At 40.7% G+C, this 17,504-nt stretch overlaps 1 protein-coding gene across 1 annotated transcript; it reads left to right on the top strand.

Annotated features, from left to right (window-relative positions):
• The first annotated feature begins 8,374 nt into the window (after window positions 1–8,374).
• dbpa (D site albumin promoter binding protein a) lies at window positions 8,375–16,985 on the top strand. The gene is made up of 4 exons (XM_035431527.1): window positions 8,375–9,554; window positions 10,865–11,290; window positions 13,245–13,483; window positions 14,476–16,985. Exons 1-4 carry the CDS (start codon window positions 9,365–9,367, stop codon window positions 14,689–14,691), a joined length of 1,071 nt encoding a protein of 356 aa, XP_035287418.1. The 5' UTR covers window positions 8,375–9,364; the 3' UTR covers window positions 14,692–16,985.
• The last annotated feature ends 519 nt before the right edge of the window (window positions 16,986–17,504 follow it).

Here is a 17,504-nt window from a genome sequence, read left to right as displayed (position 1 = left end):
AGACTTCTAACAGCAGTGCTAGAACTGGTGGACCATCAACATTATCACAATTACAAAGACAGTACTGAGATTTTATCTTTGAGAGATTGGGAAAAAATCAAGCTCCACTCTTGCTTCAGATCTGAAAAAAATCCACAGGTGTTTCTGTCAATCCTTCCACTTTGAGAACACAACTCAATGCTATGGGTCTGAAAAAATGTGTAGCTATCAAAAAGCTGATACTGAGAAAAGGAAATAATATTTGCACTAGTACACCGAAACTGGGCAGTAAGGTTTTATGGGCTACTGAGTTAAAATTTGAGATTTGTGGAAGTAAGAGAAGGCTGTGTGAAAGCCCTGATGCAATGAAAGACTTGCAACCATGTCTACAACCCACAGTCAAGCATTGTGGAGGATCAGTGCAAGTTTGTGAGATTTGGTTTTGATTGTGAAGGCATCGTGAATGCTAATGAATACAAACAAATTGTAGCATATCCATTGGTATGTGCAATATCCTCGGAACAATGTTTGATTTGGAGCAAGTTCTACAGCAAGATAATGACCCCAAGCACAGACCAATGGACTGGCCACCCCAGAGTGCAGACCTCAACATCACTGAATGTGTTTGGGATTAATTGGATTAAGAAAAGCAGAAAATGCAAACAATTCTAAGACTGAACTTTGAAGCTGGTTGCACGAAGCATGGAAAAACATTCCTGCAGATTTCTTTTGAAAACTCAATGCATATCTCCCAAAAAGAATAGAAGCTGTAACAAGACAAAGGTTGGACACACTAAATACTAAAGATTTAATATTATACATAATTGTGAAGAGTTTTGTGTAATTTTGCATTATTGAAAAATAACTCTCACTTAATGGTCATTTTCACTGGAAAGTAAATGGAAAAAGGATGGTCTCTGACCGTTGCACAATACTGTATGATTTAAGCGATCTGCAGGACATTTGATGCCATTTTTCCCACAATTTCATGCCAGTCACTTCATTGGGCTAACATTAATTTGTTAGTCTGAGGTATATTAACATTATGGACATTGAGGTGGCAAACTTGGGCTTTTATGCAGGTGTTCACTTTGTAAGAAACCCCTCAGATACACCAAACAGTGGAAGTATCTGAGTGGTGAAGGAACACATGTAGTCTTACCCAGTGCTACTGGAACAAGATTCATTTAAGTGATACTTCAGTTATCTGATTTCAAAGTAATGTTTTAACCTTTCCTCTGTGCTAATAGTTCTGCATAGATGGAGGAAACTGCTTTCCGGCAGTCGTGTGGCTGTATATGGATCGCTATCTTTCTTGGTAGACACGGACGTGCCTCTGGCTTGTGTAGCCTGCATAGATACTATTTTGTATCTTGATATGACACTAGTGTATAGGCGAGTAACTGCAGGGTGCAGATATGCAGAACTGCTAGGTGTGCAGCAGTAAGAGTCAAAGAGGAATGCCAGGACAAAATGAATGTTGTGTATTGTACAGTATGTTTTATAATGGCAATATACAATGGGGCAAAATATGTGCGTAATTGAATGGTTATATGCATATGATGCGCAGGAGACCATATTGATGAGTCTCCTCGAACCATTGCACTTTCCCCCTTAAATACACAAAGACCCAAGGAAATGGTGTCTTTATCACAACCTTTGTAACATCAGCACAGTAAACAATTTTTTTTCGTTTGGGGGTTTGATAAGGGGCACACTTTTGTAAATCATTCTGCAACTTCATCAGCAAGTCCTTAAAATTGCACTGAACTTCTCTCTTGTCTTGCTAATTGCCAGGTGAGGTACTGATGCTACACCCATATATTTATATAGGAAGATAAATAGTGATAGAGCATTTTACAGAAGGTGTGTGACTTGCTGAAACTTCATGCCTTTCTAAGGAGTGATAGTGAAATAACCAGGGTGTTGATTTGTTCTATTTTTATGTCATACTGGATTGACTGCCTCAAAAAAGATCACAGTGACAAACCGATGAATAAAATGTAGTAAAATACAAGAAATTCCAGCGTAAATTGGGAAATGAAACCAGTGGTTCTGAAATTCAAACGATGTACATCCTGTATAAATTAGGCTCTTTTTAGCATTCAGTTTTTGGATTCATACAGGTTGTGCGTACAAATGGAATTTTTACTTAAAACCTTTTTACACTCAAATTGCTCCAGTAAATATGTAACTATATGCATTTTTTTTATTTTAAAAAGAAAAATAAGTAGGTCATTAGAGTGTCTGCTAATTACATAAAATCGATGGGATGTCAAATAGAAAGAGGCTTATAGAGTCGGTCACTAAAAGTATAAAGGTTTTACCTGTAAGGTGACAAGGTGAGCTTCCGATGCAATAACACTATTGGCAAAGATCTCTACATTACATCCTTTTGGATTGACTAAATGTATAAAGCCACTTTTAGGTACACCTACGTAATAATGGGTAGGAGCCCCTTTCCCCTCCAGAACCACTTGAATTCTTTGTAACATAGATTTAACCAGGTGCCGGAAACATTCCTTAGGGAATCATGCTGTTCCTGCAGATTTCTCGGCCACATATTCATGCTGCAAACCTGTTGTTCCTCCTCATTGAAAAGGTGCTTTTTTGGAATGAGATCTGGGGATTGGAGTAAACTGGAGTCACTGTCATGTTTTTGGAACCAGCTTGATATGAGGAGTACTTTATGATTTTGTGACTATGACGCATTGTTCTGCTGAAAGTATCCATTTGAAAAGGGGTTGACTGTGACTGTTGATGTAGGGATGCACATGGTCAGCAACAATTCTTTGGTATGCTGTGGCATTTAAATGGTAGTCAATTGGTATTAAAAGGCTGAATGAGTGCCAAGAAAACATCGCTCACACCATTACACCACCTTCGCTGACCTGCACCATTGACACAAGATAGGATGGGTTCCATTTTTCCGATCTTCAGTCATCTTGTTTTGTGACCGCTCTTGACTCACCATCCTGTTTTTTGCTGGTGTGGAAGCTGGTGTGGTCTTCTGCTGCTGTAGCTCAATCGCTTCAAGGTTGTGATTTCAAAGATGTCTTTCTGCATCACCCCGGTCGTAAGCAGCTGTTATTTGAGCATTTGTGGCCTGTTAGCTCTGAGTTTGCCCATTCTCATCTGACTTCTCTCATTGAAATGGCGTTCTTGCCCAGAGAACTGCCACTGACTGAATGTCTTTATCACGCCATTCTCTGTAAACTAGAGACTGTAATACGTGAAAACCCCAAGATGGCAGCTATTTCTGAGATTGTGCAACCGCCATCAACAATCATACCATGGTCAAAGTCACTTAGATCACACATAGCCTATTACCCATTCTAATGTTTGGTTGCACAACAAATAAACCTCTTCACCATGTCTGCATGCTTTATGTATTGAGTGGCAGACACATGACTCACTGTTTGGAGGGGCATGCTATTTGTGTTTTAAAAACCCTCAAACACGGTCCAACAGATCAGAAACACCCTTCAGGAGGCCTGGGTGTGCCAGTGCCTACTGTCTGCAGAAGACTTCACAAACAGAACACAGAGGCTACACTGTAAGATGAAAACCACTAGCTAGCTGCTAAAACAGGATGGCCTGGATACTGTCCCTTAAGAAGTACCAGAGCTCTGGATATAGTCTGCTGTTGGGTGGCAGTGTAGTATAATGGGTCTTGTAACCATAAGGTCACTGGTTTGATTCCTGTGTGGGACACTGCCATTGTACCCTTGAGCAAGGTACTTAACCTTACATCAGTACATATCCAGCTGTATGAATTGATAAATGTAAAAAGTATAGGAGTGTCTGCTAAATGGTCTTGTGGACAGATGAGACTAAGATTCACTTGTATTAGAGGGGTGGCATATACCCTCTATGTATAGGCCATAACATATAACACAAAACAGTAAGTCAGATAAATTTATGCAAAAAGGTTTTTTGCTGCTCACCTATTTTTTTTACTTCTGTACTTTGACATGAACCGCCCTCCCTGCTGTGTTCTGATGTCAAGTGAAAAAATGGGCTGATAAATAGCTTTCTCTTGGGTCATGAGTCACTCGCAATTTCAGCAGCATTGCCTCCACGGGATATGTTGAGTGGTTGAGTGCTCAGTGAGAGGATAGCAGAGAGTGCTGAGAACAGTTTAATTTAACACTAGCCTAATGTGCTGCTCAGTAGGACCAGTCATGGACCATTTTGGCATTTCACCATTTCAGTGAGATTTTTGCCAGCAGTTTTAAAATCCCGAGGTCAGTTTAATCATTTTTCTACCAGTCCTTTTTTCACTTAATTATGTCCGTGTGTCCCCAGGAGCCACACTGGTAAGTTTGGTACGGCACCATGTCTTTCCTTGTGACGTGATCCTCACCCTCTCCCTCAACAAAAATGCTTTTTTCATATGCACTATTTTTGGATTCACTTTGATGTAGACTCTTGACTGATTTGTTTTGGTCTTATTAGGTGCATCCAACTGTGTGCTGATGTTGATAGCTAGCACAGGGCCAACTGACCTAGCCATAAACCTGGCCCCCATATGAATTGCATTTAGCTCCATGTTCATAAACCTCTCAGGATACAAACATTGGCTACTGACTGTTGTATGCTCTTGAGGAAATGTAGTGTTGCACTACTAGATCTGTGTTGTCTGCTGGTAGATTAGAAATAGTTAATTACCCTACAACAAATAATGTGTTCCTGCAACAGACATTTTTTCAACTGTTTCAACATGTAAATGTTATAATGCAAGGTAAATGAGGGGAGAGATCATACGGTAGCAACAATACTCACCAAATGTGTTATTCTGGCTACTGGCCCATTCACAGTTATTTTCATTGTCATATCCATAACAGGGTGTCCAAGAATCAAATTAGTTAGACTAATCCCAGGGTAATCACTAATCTTTATATGGCCATAACCCTGTCCCTTAGGATGTCATATACAAAGAAGGCATGAAAAATGATATATTGACCTTTTAATTGTGATAATTGGTCATTTTTTTGTTTCAACATTGATCACCTTCATCAAGAAGCAAGTGATGCCCTCCATGTAACTTAATTAATGCATAGTTCTCTAACATGAGCATCTTTGCATTTGCATTGACATTGCCTCTTTCTCTTAATTTGAAAATGATATTCAAATTTAAGTCAAATGCTAACAGGTCATTCGTTTGTACTTTTGGTAAGACTGAATACAAACAACCACCAGAAACATGTTTCAACATCATTTATAGTTTATTTACTTTATCCTTTACTTATATTTTATTTATGCATAGAATCTGTAATTCCAATGTGTAATTAAAACTCAATAAGGGGTATTTTTATTGTACTGGCTTCTGAGGGGATCCCTTCTACCTTCATCTTTTTTTCCACCTGACAAATGAAAGATAATGTAAAGCTATGTAAATTAGGGAAATTAAAAGTGATACAAATGACTAGAGAGGAGCAAAAAAAGAACATCACAAAGCACTAATTTATATTTGGATGGGCTTTTTTAAGTCTGCTTTTTAGTTTAAGCAAAAAAAATAAAAATAAAACATCAACCATACTGTAAAGCTAAAATAGCCCATCACAAAATGGTTATAAAATTAGAAATTTTGATTTCACTCATGTATTTGCTTTTTTCATTGCACAAAAGATTCCATAAATTACACTTGGTGTAACCTAACGGTGTGCTGTTGTTTATTTTTACACTTGACCTGTATAAAAGTGTGATGATCCCACACTTTGAGAGCAGAGCCCTGTTAAATGGAACTGTACTACTGAATCCCCCAACTCATTCTGTGTAGCATTGCATGTTAAATCATCCATAAAATATAAGCATGTACTAATTTTATTCTACTCATCACCACGGCAAAATAACTGGTCTGCTCCAGAGTAAATGCACTAAAAGTAACCCTTCTAAACATATCTATTGACTCTTAATTTGTTGTTCAATATGCTTCATGAGTTCATATAGATTTGAATTCATTTCAGAGTTAATGTCTGTTTTAGCTGCGATGGTCGTTGCTGCTATTTAGTACCGTGCGCAAGTAATATCTACCTGCAGGACTGTCATATTGCCACAAGGTGGAAGTAGGAGGCCAAATGTAGTCTTCACAACTCACTCAAGCTGATTGTGCCGGACTCGTGCGCAGCACATGAGTGAGACTCACTCACGATGTACCGTGTGTGAGAGACACTCGAGTTCACTTGTGCAGTCTTATTTGATGTGACTGCGTCTTAGCGGCTCAGTGCATTCGAGAACACTGAGCACGTGTCATCAGCAGAGTTCTCAAAATGATTGTACTCATATTTGAGGACTGGTCAAACAATAAAATAAAACATATTTTTTATAATTAATTTGATTTGAGTGCCCTCTTCTAAGTATTTTAAAGGAAATCAATTTTAAACTGTTCCAAATATTCTTCCGATTGTCCACATACCGTCTTTGAGATATTAATTCAAATGATGTTATAACTTTGTATTGTATCACTGAAACAGCCTGAAGTGAAACATTTGTTTCAGTTCAGCATTTATATAAACATAACTCCTTTTTTGTAAATATGTGTCTCAAATATACAAAATAGCATTACACGTGTAATTTTGAAGTATTGCAACAGAAACAGCTCTGAAATGCACTGTACTCATCCACTGTAAATGTGAGTAGCCACAGACATACTCTTTGTTTACTTTAAAGTGAAATGTGTCTGTGGATTTTAAATCTCCACAATGTGCCTGAGTGTGGCAAGAGTCTATACCTATGTATTGAAACGTGTTGAAATCAATGCAATATGGAGTTTTATATAGTAAATAAGAAGCAGTTATTTTGAATTCCTTCTTCAAGCAGATGCAGTAGTAGCAGCAACTATTTTCACCTTGTAAAGATATATAATGCTCATTTAGACAATCTCACATTTTATTTTGTATGCCCCGGGTTTTTTTTTTTTTTTTTTTCTCTCTAACATACAATGGAAGTTAATACAAGTCCGATACAATAAGTATGTTTACATAAATGTATTTATTGGAATAGCAAATGTTTTGATCAATCACACGATTCTCAACTAAAAATACTTTAATCAAATTTTAAACATGCAAAATCAAATGCCAGCTGATGTCTGGATCTAGCCAAGCAAAATACTAATCCACAATTTCTCTCCTCCCTCGACTGTTTTGCTTCGCGTGTGTCTCACGTGGGCTTTGCATGGGGAAAGCTATGGGCGGAGCGATTGACCTAGTTTTATCCAATAGAATTCTGCACAGGGCAGCGACTGACCTACTTTGAACCAATCACAGCGAGGCTAGCCTGCAGGTGGGCAGCTCCTGCGCGTGCCAGGGCCATGTGCGCTTTTGTGGAACAGGAGTTGGAGTTAAAGCGACGGCGAACTCATTCCTGTTGGCCAAAAGAAGCAAGCCCTCACGTTTCTGGCAGATTAAAGGGGAACTGTGAATGAATGATGATATGGTAATCGTAGTTGGGTTCATAATAATAGCAACAAACAATGCAGATATGTAGTTTCATTTTAATGACATTGCTTGAATTCAGCCTGGTATGAAAGCATGTTGTGCAGTGCAAACACTTCTTATTGGTAATGGTTTTAAGTCACTAAGTATGGGGGTTATAGTACAAGTACATTGCAAATACAGTACGTATCCATTTGATATTAAACAGTGTTTCTCATCTCAGCCCTGACAATCCAACTGTTTCAATTGATATCAGTCAGGATTGTTAGTGATTGATTAAACTGTTAAAAAAGTGTTCAGGATTTGATATATTATCGTGTTTTGCTGCTGGAGATTCTTTGTGGATACACTTTGTATTTGGAGGTGGGTTTGTGCTAAAATATAGATATACAAAATATCTTCTACAATATTATTTGATTATTGTTATTTATAGTGGATTTTGACGAGATGTTATGACATGGATTTCTTGACCTGTGTCCATATTAACCATACCCCTTCAGCAGAACTCATCGATTACAAATGAATTTATTAATTCAGTTGAAATGACAAGAAATTGGATTTTATCACAATGGATGTGGATCGAATATATATATATATATAGAGAGAGAGAGAGAGAGAGAGAGAAAGAGCGAGAGAGAAGACAAGGTCTTTACTAAAAATATGCTTTTCTTTGCAGATTCAATTATTTATTATTATTTATTCCCCTTATATAGAACTGCCCCCATTTGCCAGACAGTGCAACTCACCCACGTGTTTGGACACAAGCGGAGTATCTGAAATAACTCGGCGCACAACTGGTTAATTACAAAGCCAGAGTGAAGCCACAGCGTGGTAAGTTTCTCCTTCCGTCATTGGCTAAATTGTTTTAGGCGTGGTGTGTGGAACTACTTTGTAGGTGTGGCATAGAGAGGTGTGTGTATAATGAATATTTATCAACACCTCCCCCAGCGCCATTCCCCGTGAGAGGTGACGTCACGAGAGTCACCCGTGTTCTTTCCAGCTGACTATCGCCTCGGCTCTAGCACAAACTGCTTCTTGGTCTTCAGAGACAGAGAGCGGGAGAGAAGCGGAAGAAAAACCATTGCAGTTGATTGCATGGCTCACAATTTTGTTTTTTGGACGAAAAATATTTTATCTATTTACCTTTTATCAGAAAGGACTCATGCAATTTTAATTTTATCATCGCTAAAGAATAACCTGCATTTCTTTCAAGTTTTCACATTAAAATATTAAATCCGAGGACGACAATAAGCCTGTCTCTCTGTCTCAGTTGAAGGCTGTCTCACCTCGTTGGTTCTCCATGGACATCCGTCGTTGTCCGATATTTTTATTTTTAATGGGATATATAAATCCAAGTCGGGAAGAAAATCAACGTAATTTGATTGGAAACAACAAATAAACGAATAGTGCAAGTGACTCAAGGACTGGATCAGTATCGCAAAAATCAAGCTGCTGCGTTTTTTCAAGATAACTGTCTAATGCAGAGCGAGGATACTACACACGAAGACGAAATTAAATACCAAATTGCTTGCGGAACACTTGAAGACTTAAATATCAATATTTTATATTGACAATTAGCCTGAGAAATAGCAATACCGATTAACACAACGTCCATACATCGGAAGACGTACTATATTGAATTAATGTAACATAGATAGAAAAATATATAGCTATACGTATAAATATACGTCCAGTTGCGCTACCAACTTGGCAAACTAATGTCGCGGTAGGGGGGTGGTAACCATAAGTAAAACAATAATATTAGACTATGTACATTGGTATGCGTACATGGATGTCAATGTCGAGTTGTCTTCCGTAATATACTAACGTTGTAAACCAATATACAAAGTATCCGCTTATCTGATCGATAAACTGGGGATTCGTTGGGTCAGCTGCCCCATCCCTCATCAACCAACTCTAGCGCGCCAGGAATCAGCGGCCGTCCAGTGATGTCCAGGCCACTCTCACAACTTCTAACCCCAGACCTCCCTGCTGGAGCAAGCCCTCAATTCGGAAATGGCAACTCGATGAATGGTTCACCGAGCGGTGGGCATTTGAATTCCATGGCCAGCCTAAAGTCCCTTCTGCAGCTCCCCATCAAAGGTGATCAGCGAGGCAAAGACTGTTGCGATATGAAAGGTGAGATTGTGTGCGTCTGCACGTGAGTGCGCGAGCGTCTGTTTCCCCATCCCCCATCCCCTCGACGTAGCATCACGATGAACTTTTGTCCCATTTCGTCTTTTTATTACTACTGCCTAAATGTCTTTCTCTAGCAGTTTTTGCCGCTTTATTTATTGCCTCCATAACAGCTACATCGCCAGTGTTTAGTATGTTAGTGTGAACCAGCGTTATGATGTAAAAGAGATGCACTATGGACGACATTGGTTTATTTTATATAAGCACTGTACTACATTCGGCAGAAGAGTTAAATAGAAACATATGCTGCTGTCCATATAATTCAACTCAACCACCAAAGAATGCAGTTTAGAACAGTATATTTACAGGTAAGACACAGACAGATATTGTGTACTGTGCAGTGATGGCATTCATAAACAATCATGTCATTTAAAAATATATATATATACAGAGCCAAACTGCTCATATCTACTGATTATAACAGCTAGCAACCTTATGAATGATTTGTTGTTTGTGTTCAGTGGACCTCTGCAAATGATGACTGCTGCCAACGTTAGCCTTTTCAAGTATAACTTATTATGAGCAGCTAAGCAAATGAGAAACCTAGTAAAAAAAATTAGATGACTCTATAGCCCCCCTCGCTGTCCTCTGTTCAGCAGTCACCCCCAGTACCTCCTTGTGAGGGATTTTAATTGCTGTGTAAATTTACTTTAAGAACGGCAATAATAAGCCTGCAAAACTCTCAATGATGCAGAAAAAAATAATGCTAAAAGGAAGTCCAACAACAGCAAGGACAGCGACTGAAACAGACTTCCCCCTGGGTTCCCCAGTATGCCTTTCAGTATGTTGCCATAGTCCTCACTTTATTTTGGCATGCTGGGTTCCATATAACTTCCTTTGTACGCCATGTATTTACTGTGGGGTCTGGCCTGGTCAGTCAGTGCACGTGCCATAAGAATACATTCTATTGGCCCTGTCTTAGCATGGACTCTGTCTCTGCTACTGTACAAAGGCTCTGTTGAGTCACACCTATTAATAGGAACATATTTCGCAATTTAAGTCTATTTAAGTTTAAAGAATTGTTAAATAATATGGATAATAATTCAGAGCTTTCTCCATCTTCTCACACGCTTTGTGCACATGCATGCTGGTAAGCGCGCATGTGCTTGCATGCACATGCGTAATTATCTGTGACCACAGGGTTGCTGTTGGTCTGTGTTGTTCCCTTTTGAATCGCAATCTCCACCGCACATGAGCAGTTCGTAGTCACATTGCGACATCTAAAAGTCCTCTCCACCTCTCTCCACCCTCAGACAAAGACAAACCCCTGGACTCGGATGAGGACTCTCTGGGCGGGGTGGGGGTCGGAGGAGGCGGCAGCGGGTGCAGCCTGCGCTCCTCCTCCCAGTCGGCCTTCCTGGGACCCCTGCTTTGGGAGCGCACCCTGCCCTGTGACGGGGGCCTGTTCCAGCTGCAGTACATGGACCTGGAGGAGTTTCTCACAGAGAATGGGATGGGCTGCATGCACAGCAACAGCTCCAGCTCCGCCCAGATACCATCCCAGAGCTCCCAGTCCGCCATCCCCAACCAGAGCTCCCAGTGCCCCCCCTCATCCCCTCCGCCCTGCTCCTCGTCCTCGTCCTCCTCCATGTCTTCCTCCTCCTCCTCCTCCTCGCTGCTGGGGCTGGACATGCAGCAGGCACCGCAAAGCATTCTGGGAGGGTCAGAGTGTCTACACGGTGAGTTTTTTTTGTCAGTTACAACTGACAAGAGGAGTTGGGGGGGAAGGGCGGGATTTTGGTACTGGATTAGACCGAAATGGGTAATAATGTAATTTAAGAAAAGAAAGTGATGTCACGAGAAGGGTAGGCTCCTATTTCTCTGGCATTAGCCCAGGGAAATGGGAAAGCAGACAGGAAAATCTGGTGGGGCAGTGGGGGAGGGGTGGGGGTGGTTATTCTTAGCATGTTAATGGTATGAAAAGCAATAATATCCAGGATTTTCAGGTTTTGGACAGGTAGGAAAAACTGTCTCAGATCAGACAAGGGATGTGAGAAAGTTTTGTGAAAGAGAAGCGTAAGACTGGGAAGTAGAGAGGTATCTGGTAAAGGGGAAGATGTCATTTTTATTTACATTGTCAATAATCAAACAAATCGTTCAATTTGAAGTTTGAGTGAATCAAAAAACGAATGATCTTTCAGAGCCATTGGCTGGTAAACAAGGGACATTTACTACAGAACGGGGGCGTTCTCATGAATAAGAAGTCTTACGCAGAATGATCATGGAGAACTACACAGATACTGAATTACTAAAATGGTTAGAAATACGACTGACTAGGCAATACAGCAAACTATCAAAGTAATAGTGACAGAGACAAAGAGCAAGGAACAAAATTGGTTAAAAAAACAAAAACTGAAAAGCTGAAAAGGGAACAGGAAAGGGTTAATTTAGACACTGACTAAGTGGACTCTGCAGCATGCTTTAACTGCATTGAGAGACGAGGAGGGCGGGAGAGCCAGGCTGGCAGAGAGAGAGAGAGAGTACACTACTCGCGTGTTTTTAAATCTCTCTGTCTGTCTCACACGCTTGGTCCATGTGCAGGCGGCCTGTCACGTGCTGATGCAGAGAGCAATGGAGTGAGAGAGCTAGTGGAGGGGAGGGGCAGAGGAAGAGAGGGAGGGGTGGTGGTGTGGGAGCGAGGGAGGGGAGCGAGAAGGAAGGAAGAGAGACACAGCACGCAACACTGAGAACTGTGCTCTCGACAGTTTTTGTTTCATGCAAATGTGAGATATGAACAGACGGGTCGGTTGGGGGGGGGGGCGTGTATGTGGGGGGTTTGACTCCTCTTCTCAGTGGAACATGTATGTTCTGTTTGTGTTCTGTGCTGAAAGGAAGAGGAAGGGGGTGTGTCCATGTTGTTCTGTAACAGTGATAAGGGAAGGAAGAATTTTTTTGCAGATGTTAGGTTCAAAAGGAGGAATGCTAACATGATATTGTTAAGAACTGGAGGCTGGATAGGGGGTAAAATGTTATGTGACCTTCTGTCTATGTTATCTACCCTTTCAGCGTTTAATTAAGAATTGTTAAACCCATTTGCAACACACGACAACTCTTATTTGTTCAATACTGATTCTAAAACAATGGAGGCAGACACTTTTTTTTTACCTCATGTGCATACATTTTAGTCAGGGATTATGCATGTTACTCAGCACTGCACTTGAAAATTTCAATATGAACATTAGGGGAAAAATGTAATTGTGGTCTGCAAGAGCAAAAAAACGATTGTGATTGGATGTGATAGATATGAGGGAAATTATGTGAAGAAAAGGGTAAAATGAATATGGAAAGAAACTGGGCAGGGGGAAAACACCACAGACAGATGGGAAAGCTCAAACACAGTCATTTTGCCATGTCAGGACATGGCTTGCAGTGACCCCTCATCAGTTTCAGGTTTCTTCTCAAAATAGCTAAGGATGAGGGTTTGTTTACTTAATCATTGGTACTTATCACTGGGGCAACATCTACCCGCTGCCTGAGTTCTGACATATTCTATGGCCTTCTTGTCACTTGGTACACACTATTCCTGTAATTGTGCAGTAACCAAAACACTATTAAAAATGCATTTGAGTATATATGTTCCTTTTTCTCTATGCAATATATTCATTTTCTTTCTGTATTGGTCTCTCCATCCAGTCCCTCCCGACCCATCACCCTCCTCTTCTCCGTCCTGCCCCCCACTGCCGGGGCCCCCCTCGACCAACGCAGACGGCGTGGTGGTGAACTTCGACCCGGACCCTGCGGACCTGGCGCTGTCGAGCGTACCGGGCCAGGAGGCTTTTGACCCGCGCCGCCACCGCTTCTCCGAGGAGGAGCTCAAGCCGCAGCCCATGATCAAGAAGGCCCGGAAGATGCTGGTGCCAGACGAGCAGAAGGTATGACCCAAACTGCCGACCTGGCACCCAAGAGCCATATTCGGCTCTCTCGCGGTGGCGTCAGTGAAACGGTCAATAAACGAGCCCCATAATGTCTTGTGTTTTCATTTTAACTGGGGGATTCCACTTGGCTAATGTAGCCAAGCTGACACTTACTGATGAAGCGATACCTTCTCTATGTCTCATAATGAATGTAATGGAGGATATTGCATTGTGTAATTTGTTTTAACTTGCATTTACTGAAGCAAGTGAGGCATAAGGGCTGTCTGCGTTCTCTGATATGGTAGAATCTAGTGCAGGGGTGTCAAACTTCAGTCCTGGAGGGTCACGGTGTTTGCTGGTTTTCGGTGTGTTTCAGGCCAAGTGATTAATTTAAGTCATTGATTGGCTAAAGAGTCCACACACCTTGTTCTCAAGGCATTGGTTGGCTGCTGATTGAAAGAAAACCACAAAGGCCTGCAGACACTGTGGCCCTCCAGCACTTGAGTTTGACACCATGATCTAGTGTATAAAGATACTTTGCCGTTTTTTTTAAACTTCTCAGTTAATTGGACTCCCAGATCCATGACGGAGACATTAGGCAGTCTGAGCATGAAAAAGTATATTGGTTATAGTCTTAGCTTGGATACACCATAATAACCCAGCTGCTATGGTCTTGAGTAATACCAGTGTTTTCACGAGTCTCACACCTAAGTCTGTTGTTTTTTGTATTCATTAGAGATAACTGGTGATATTGAATTGTTAATCTGTAATTAATTTTTTTGATGATTCTTGTGCTTATTATGGGCTAAGTACATACAACCATATATTTTCCCTCTAGTTAATTTCAAATATTTCTAATTTCCTCCCAGGAAATGCATGTACTTCAGACTGCAATTAGATAAACATATTTTATGTGAACTGAGAGGTGAACAGCACACAGTTCATTTGTCCAGTGAACAGGCCGTGGTTGTTCTCAGGAGGACAGAAATTTACCCTCTTGTGCTTCGCAGGATGACAAGTACTGGTCCCGACGGTACAAGAACAACGAGGCGGCCAAGAGGTCGCGGGACGCCCGGCGGCTGAAGGAGAACCAGATCTCGGTGCGGGCGTCCTTTCTGGAGCGAGAAAACGCGGCGCTGCGGCAGGAAGTGGCCGACATGCGCAAGGAGCTGGGCCGCTGCCGTAACATCCTCAACAAGTACGAGAGCCGGCACGGAGACTTGTGAGCAGGAGGAGGAGGAGGAGGAGGATGGGGGATCTGAGGAGGAATACGTTTTGTATGCGGTGAGAAAAAAAAACTCAGAGGACAAAAAAAAAAAACTCAGACAAAATGGTCCTGGAAGTGGAGGAGCACCGTGTGGCAGAGGAAGAGTCTGAGTTTTGATGAGAACTGAGCTGTAATTGTTTTCTATGATAAAACATTGTATATTTTTGAACTGGGGGGGACAAAGGATGGAAGGAATTAGAGGATAAAGCGATATTGGATAAGTGAGTCGCATGGGGCGGAGAGGCCATTTTGACACAGGGAATCTGTATATTTTTATATTTGCAAAGAGAGAGTTCAGAGGAAATTTTGGAAATAATCTTTTGTATATTTTATATATCGGCGTGAGGGGTTGGGTGAAACGGAGAGAGGATGGGGGAGTCCGGAAGGTTTTAAAAACAGGATTACCAGGAATCAATTTATTCTGATTAATTAATCCTTCAAGGAGGGAATGAAACAGACGGGATCAGGGCTTTGGGGGGGGGGGTGTAATTTGAGCAGTGGAATTTTTCAGTGGAATTGTGTACGATGGGTAACTAGTTGATATTCAGTTACAATTTCAGAAAAAAAGAAAACGCAATGAAAAGTGTATAGTTCAAATTATTATTGTGAGTTCATTCAAGCACTTAATTTGTTATCTTCTCTTTGGTTCCTTTATTGAATTAAAATGTATGTCTGTCAGTGAGGGTAGGGGGAAAGAGCGAGAGACTGTAAAACAACTAATCACAGCAACGATCTGCACATGCAGATATCTGCATGAGCATATGCAGAGAACTTTCCAGGTATATATTTAAACGGGTGAATAATACACATATGCCCACGCAAACGTATTTTTACACGTAGTCATACACATGTTAACATGTCTCTCCAAATCACATTGGTTCTTTGCGTACCCTTGAGCATGAATTGCCCTGTCGATGTAAGGTGGCCACCATGCGTGAACGAGGGTACTGCATGACAGACAAGCCATTCATTTATGATCACCCATCGTTTTTTCTCTCTCTGCAGGATATGTAAACTGAGTAAAACTGGTGTAGAAGTTATCGTCCAGGCTCAGCTGCCTGTGACTCTAACGCACACGTTTAGCACAGCATTTCATTTAGATGGCCCTTGTGAGTGGCCAAATCATGGCAAAATGCAGCCTTTTCTGTGACTACACATACATAACAGTACGTAACTGCCTACATCCTTTCAGGTTTTGTAAAAAAAGAAATGATATATAATGTCACGTTACGCAACATATTTATACCTCCAAGAACTAGTCCTATTCCTCGTGAAAAATTCACGCTTGTGTTATTGATTATTGTTTCCTTCAGATACTGTAATATTTACAACTCAATATACATGTGGGAATATTGCTGGTCGGTTGTGGAATCTCAGAAATGATCGGAACACCACCAACTGACTATGGGAGAAAGGGTCTATGAAAACCAGTGCTGGGTTTGCAGAGTTAAAAAATCTTTGTTAGTCATCGAGATTAAATGTCATTCTTTGTATTATTACTCTTATAATTGCTAGTAGTATTATTATTGATGTTGTTATTTCTCTTTAATTTTTTTTGTTATAAGCATTCTATCCAGTGGCTTTCTGGAGGTGTGTGCTTTTCTTTTACCTCCCCTTTAACTGCCCTCATATTTCCAGACCAATTAAACTACACTTCCCATGAACCAGTGTACCGTCAGCACCATCAGGTCCCAGGTGCAATGTGGGGGCTTATGTCTCATCTTCGTGCGTCTGACACAAAGCATTTGACACAAAGGAAAAAACAAACAATGGAAAACAAAAACTACAAAAAGAGACCTTTTTTCAGGACGTTTTTCGATTACTCATCCCGGCAGCCTCCCCCATACTGGCTGCGTTGACCAGGTGCTGCTTATCCCACGAATCTTGGGAAAATGAGTTTTCTTTCTTTTTTTTGTAACCTGGAAATTGTTTGTAGAAGCTTATAAACTTTTGACAGTACTATTTTTCTATGTAACTGTGTAAGCATACAGCAACTTTCAGGGACAGCTGTAGCCCACTGTTTTGTCAGTATGCTACCAAACTGGATTGCGGGTAATGTAGTCATCCTTTCTTTCTCTCCTGAAGTGGATTATGAAGACCTCTTCATCTAATTTTTATGAACTACTTGTCCCGTGACCATACCCACAAGCTTACAGGTAATACCTGTCATTCCTGCCTGAAGGGATGGTGAAATGTCAGGGGGAATGTTGTCTGAAACACAAATAAAAGATTACCCTTACTCACTGATTTACCTTTATTGGTGTCTGTGCATTTTGTTCTAATGTGACTTGGATCTTAAGGGGAGTGGAGGAGAATAATGAATAATGAATAGTAATTTATTCATTAATAACAAATCTACCGCAATCTATTGTATAATGTATTTACAATTATTTTCTGGCAGATAGTAAATGTCTAGGCAGTGACCTAGTCTTCATTATATTGTGCATGTTTTCCCTGTTTTCAATTTAATTTTTTTTTTTTTGAATTTTCGGTTAAAAAAGAAAAGTTATACAGCCAATACATTTTTGTAAATGAAAGAATAATTTATTTCAGCATAGGGCAAAAAATAAATAAATAAATAAATGAATCATTTTCTCAGACAATTATTTTCTGCATTTTAATCTCAAACTCACAGGCCTTGATGTAGCAGCCGAAAGGCGATAATGTATTCGTGCCGGAAAGCAGTCGACAGCATTGAAATCGCCCACTACGTAATGTTTCAAAGACGGACACAAGTTTATGACAACGCAAAAGTGCTGAGGTTGCCTCACA

Source organism: Anguilla anguilla, chromosome 8, assembly GCF_013347855.1.
Source record: "Anguilla anguilla isolate fAngAng1 chromosome 8, fAngAng1.pri, whole genome shotgun sequence".
In the NCBI taxonomy this organism is placed as follows: domain Eukaryota; kingdom Metazoa; phylum Chordata; class Actinopteri; order Anguilliformes; family Anguillidae; genus Anguilla; species Anguilla anguilla.
The sequence above is the reverse complement of the archived record's forward strand: the minus strand, read 5'-3'. Positions and strand labels throughout refer to the sequence as shown.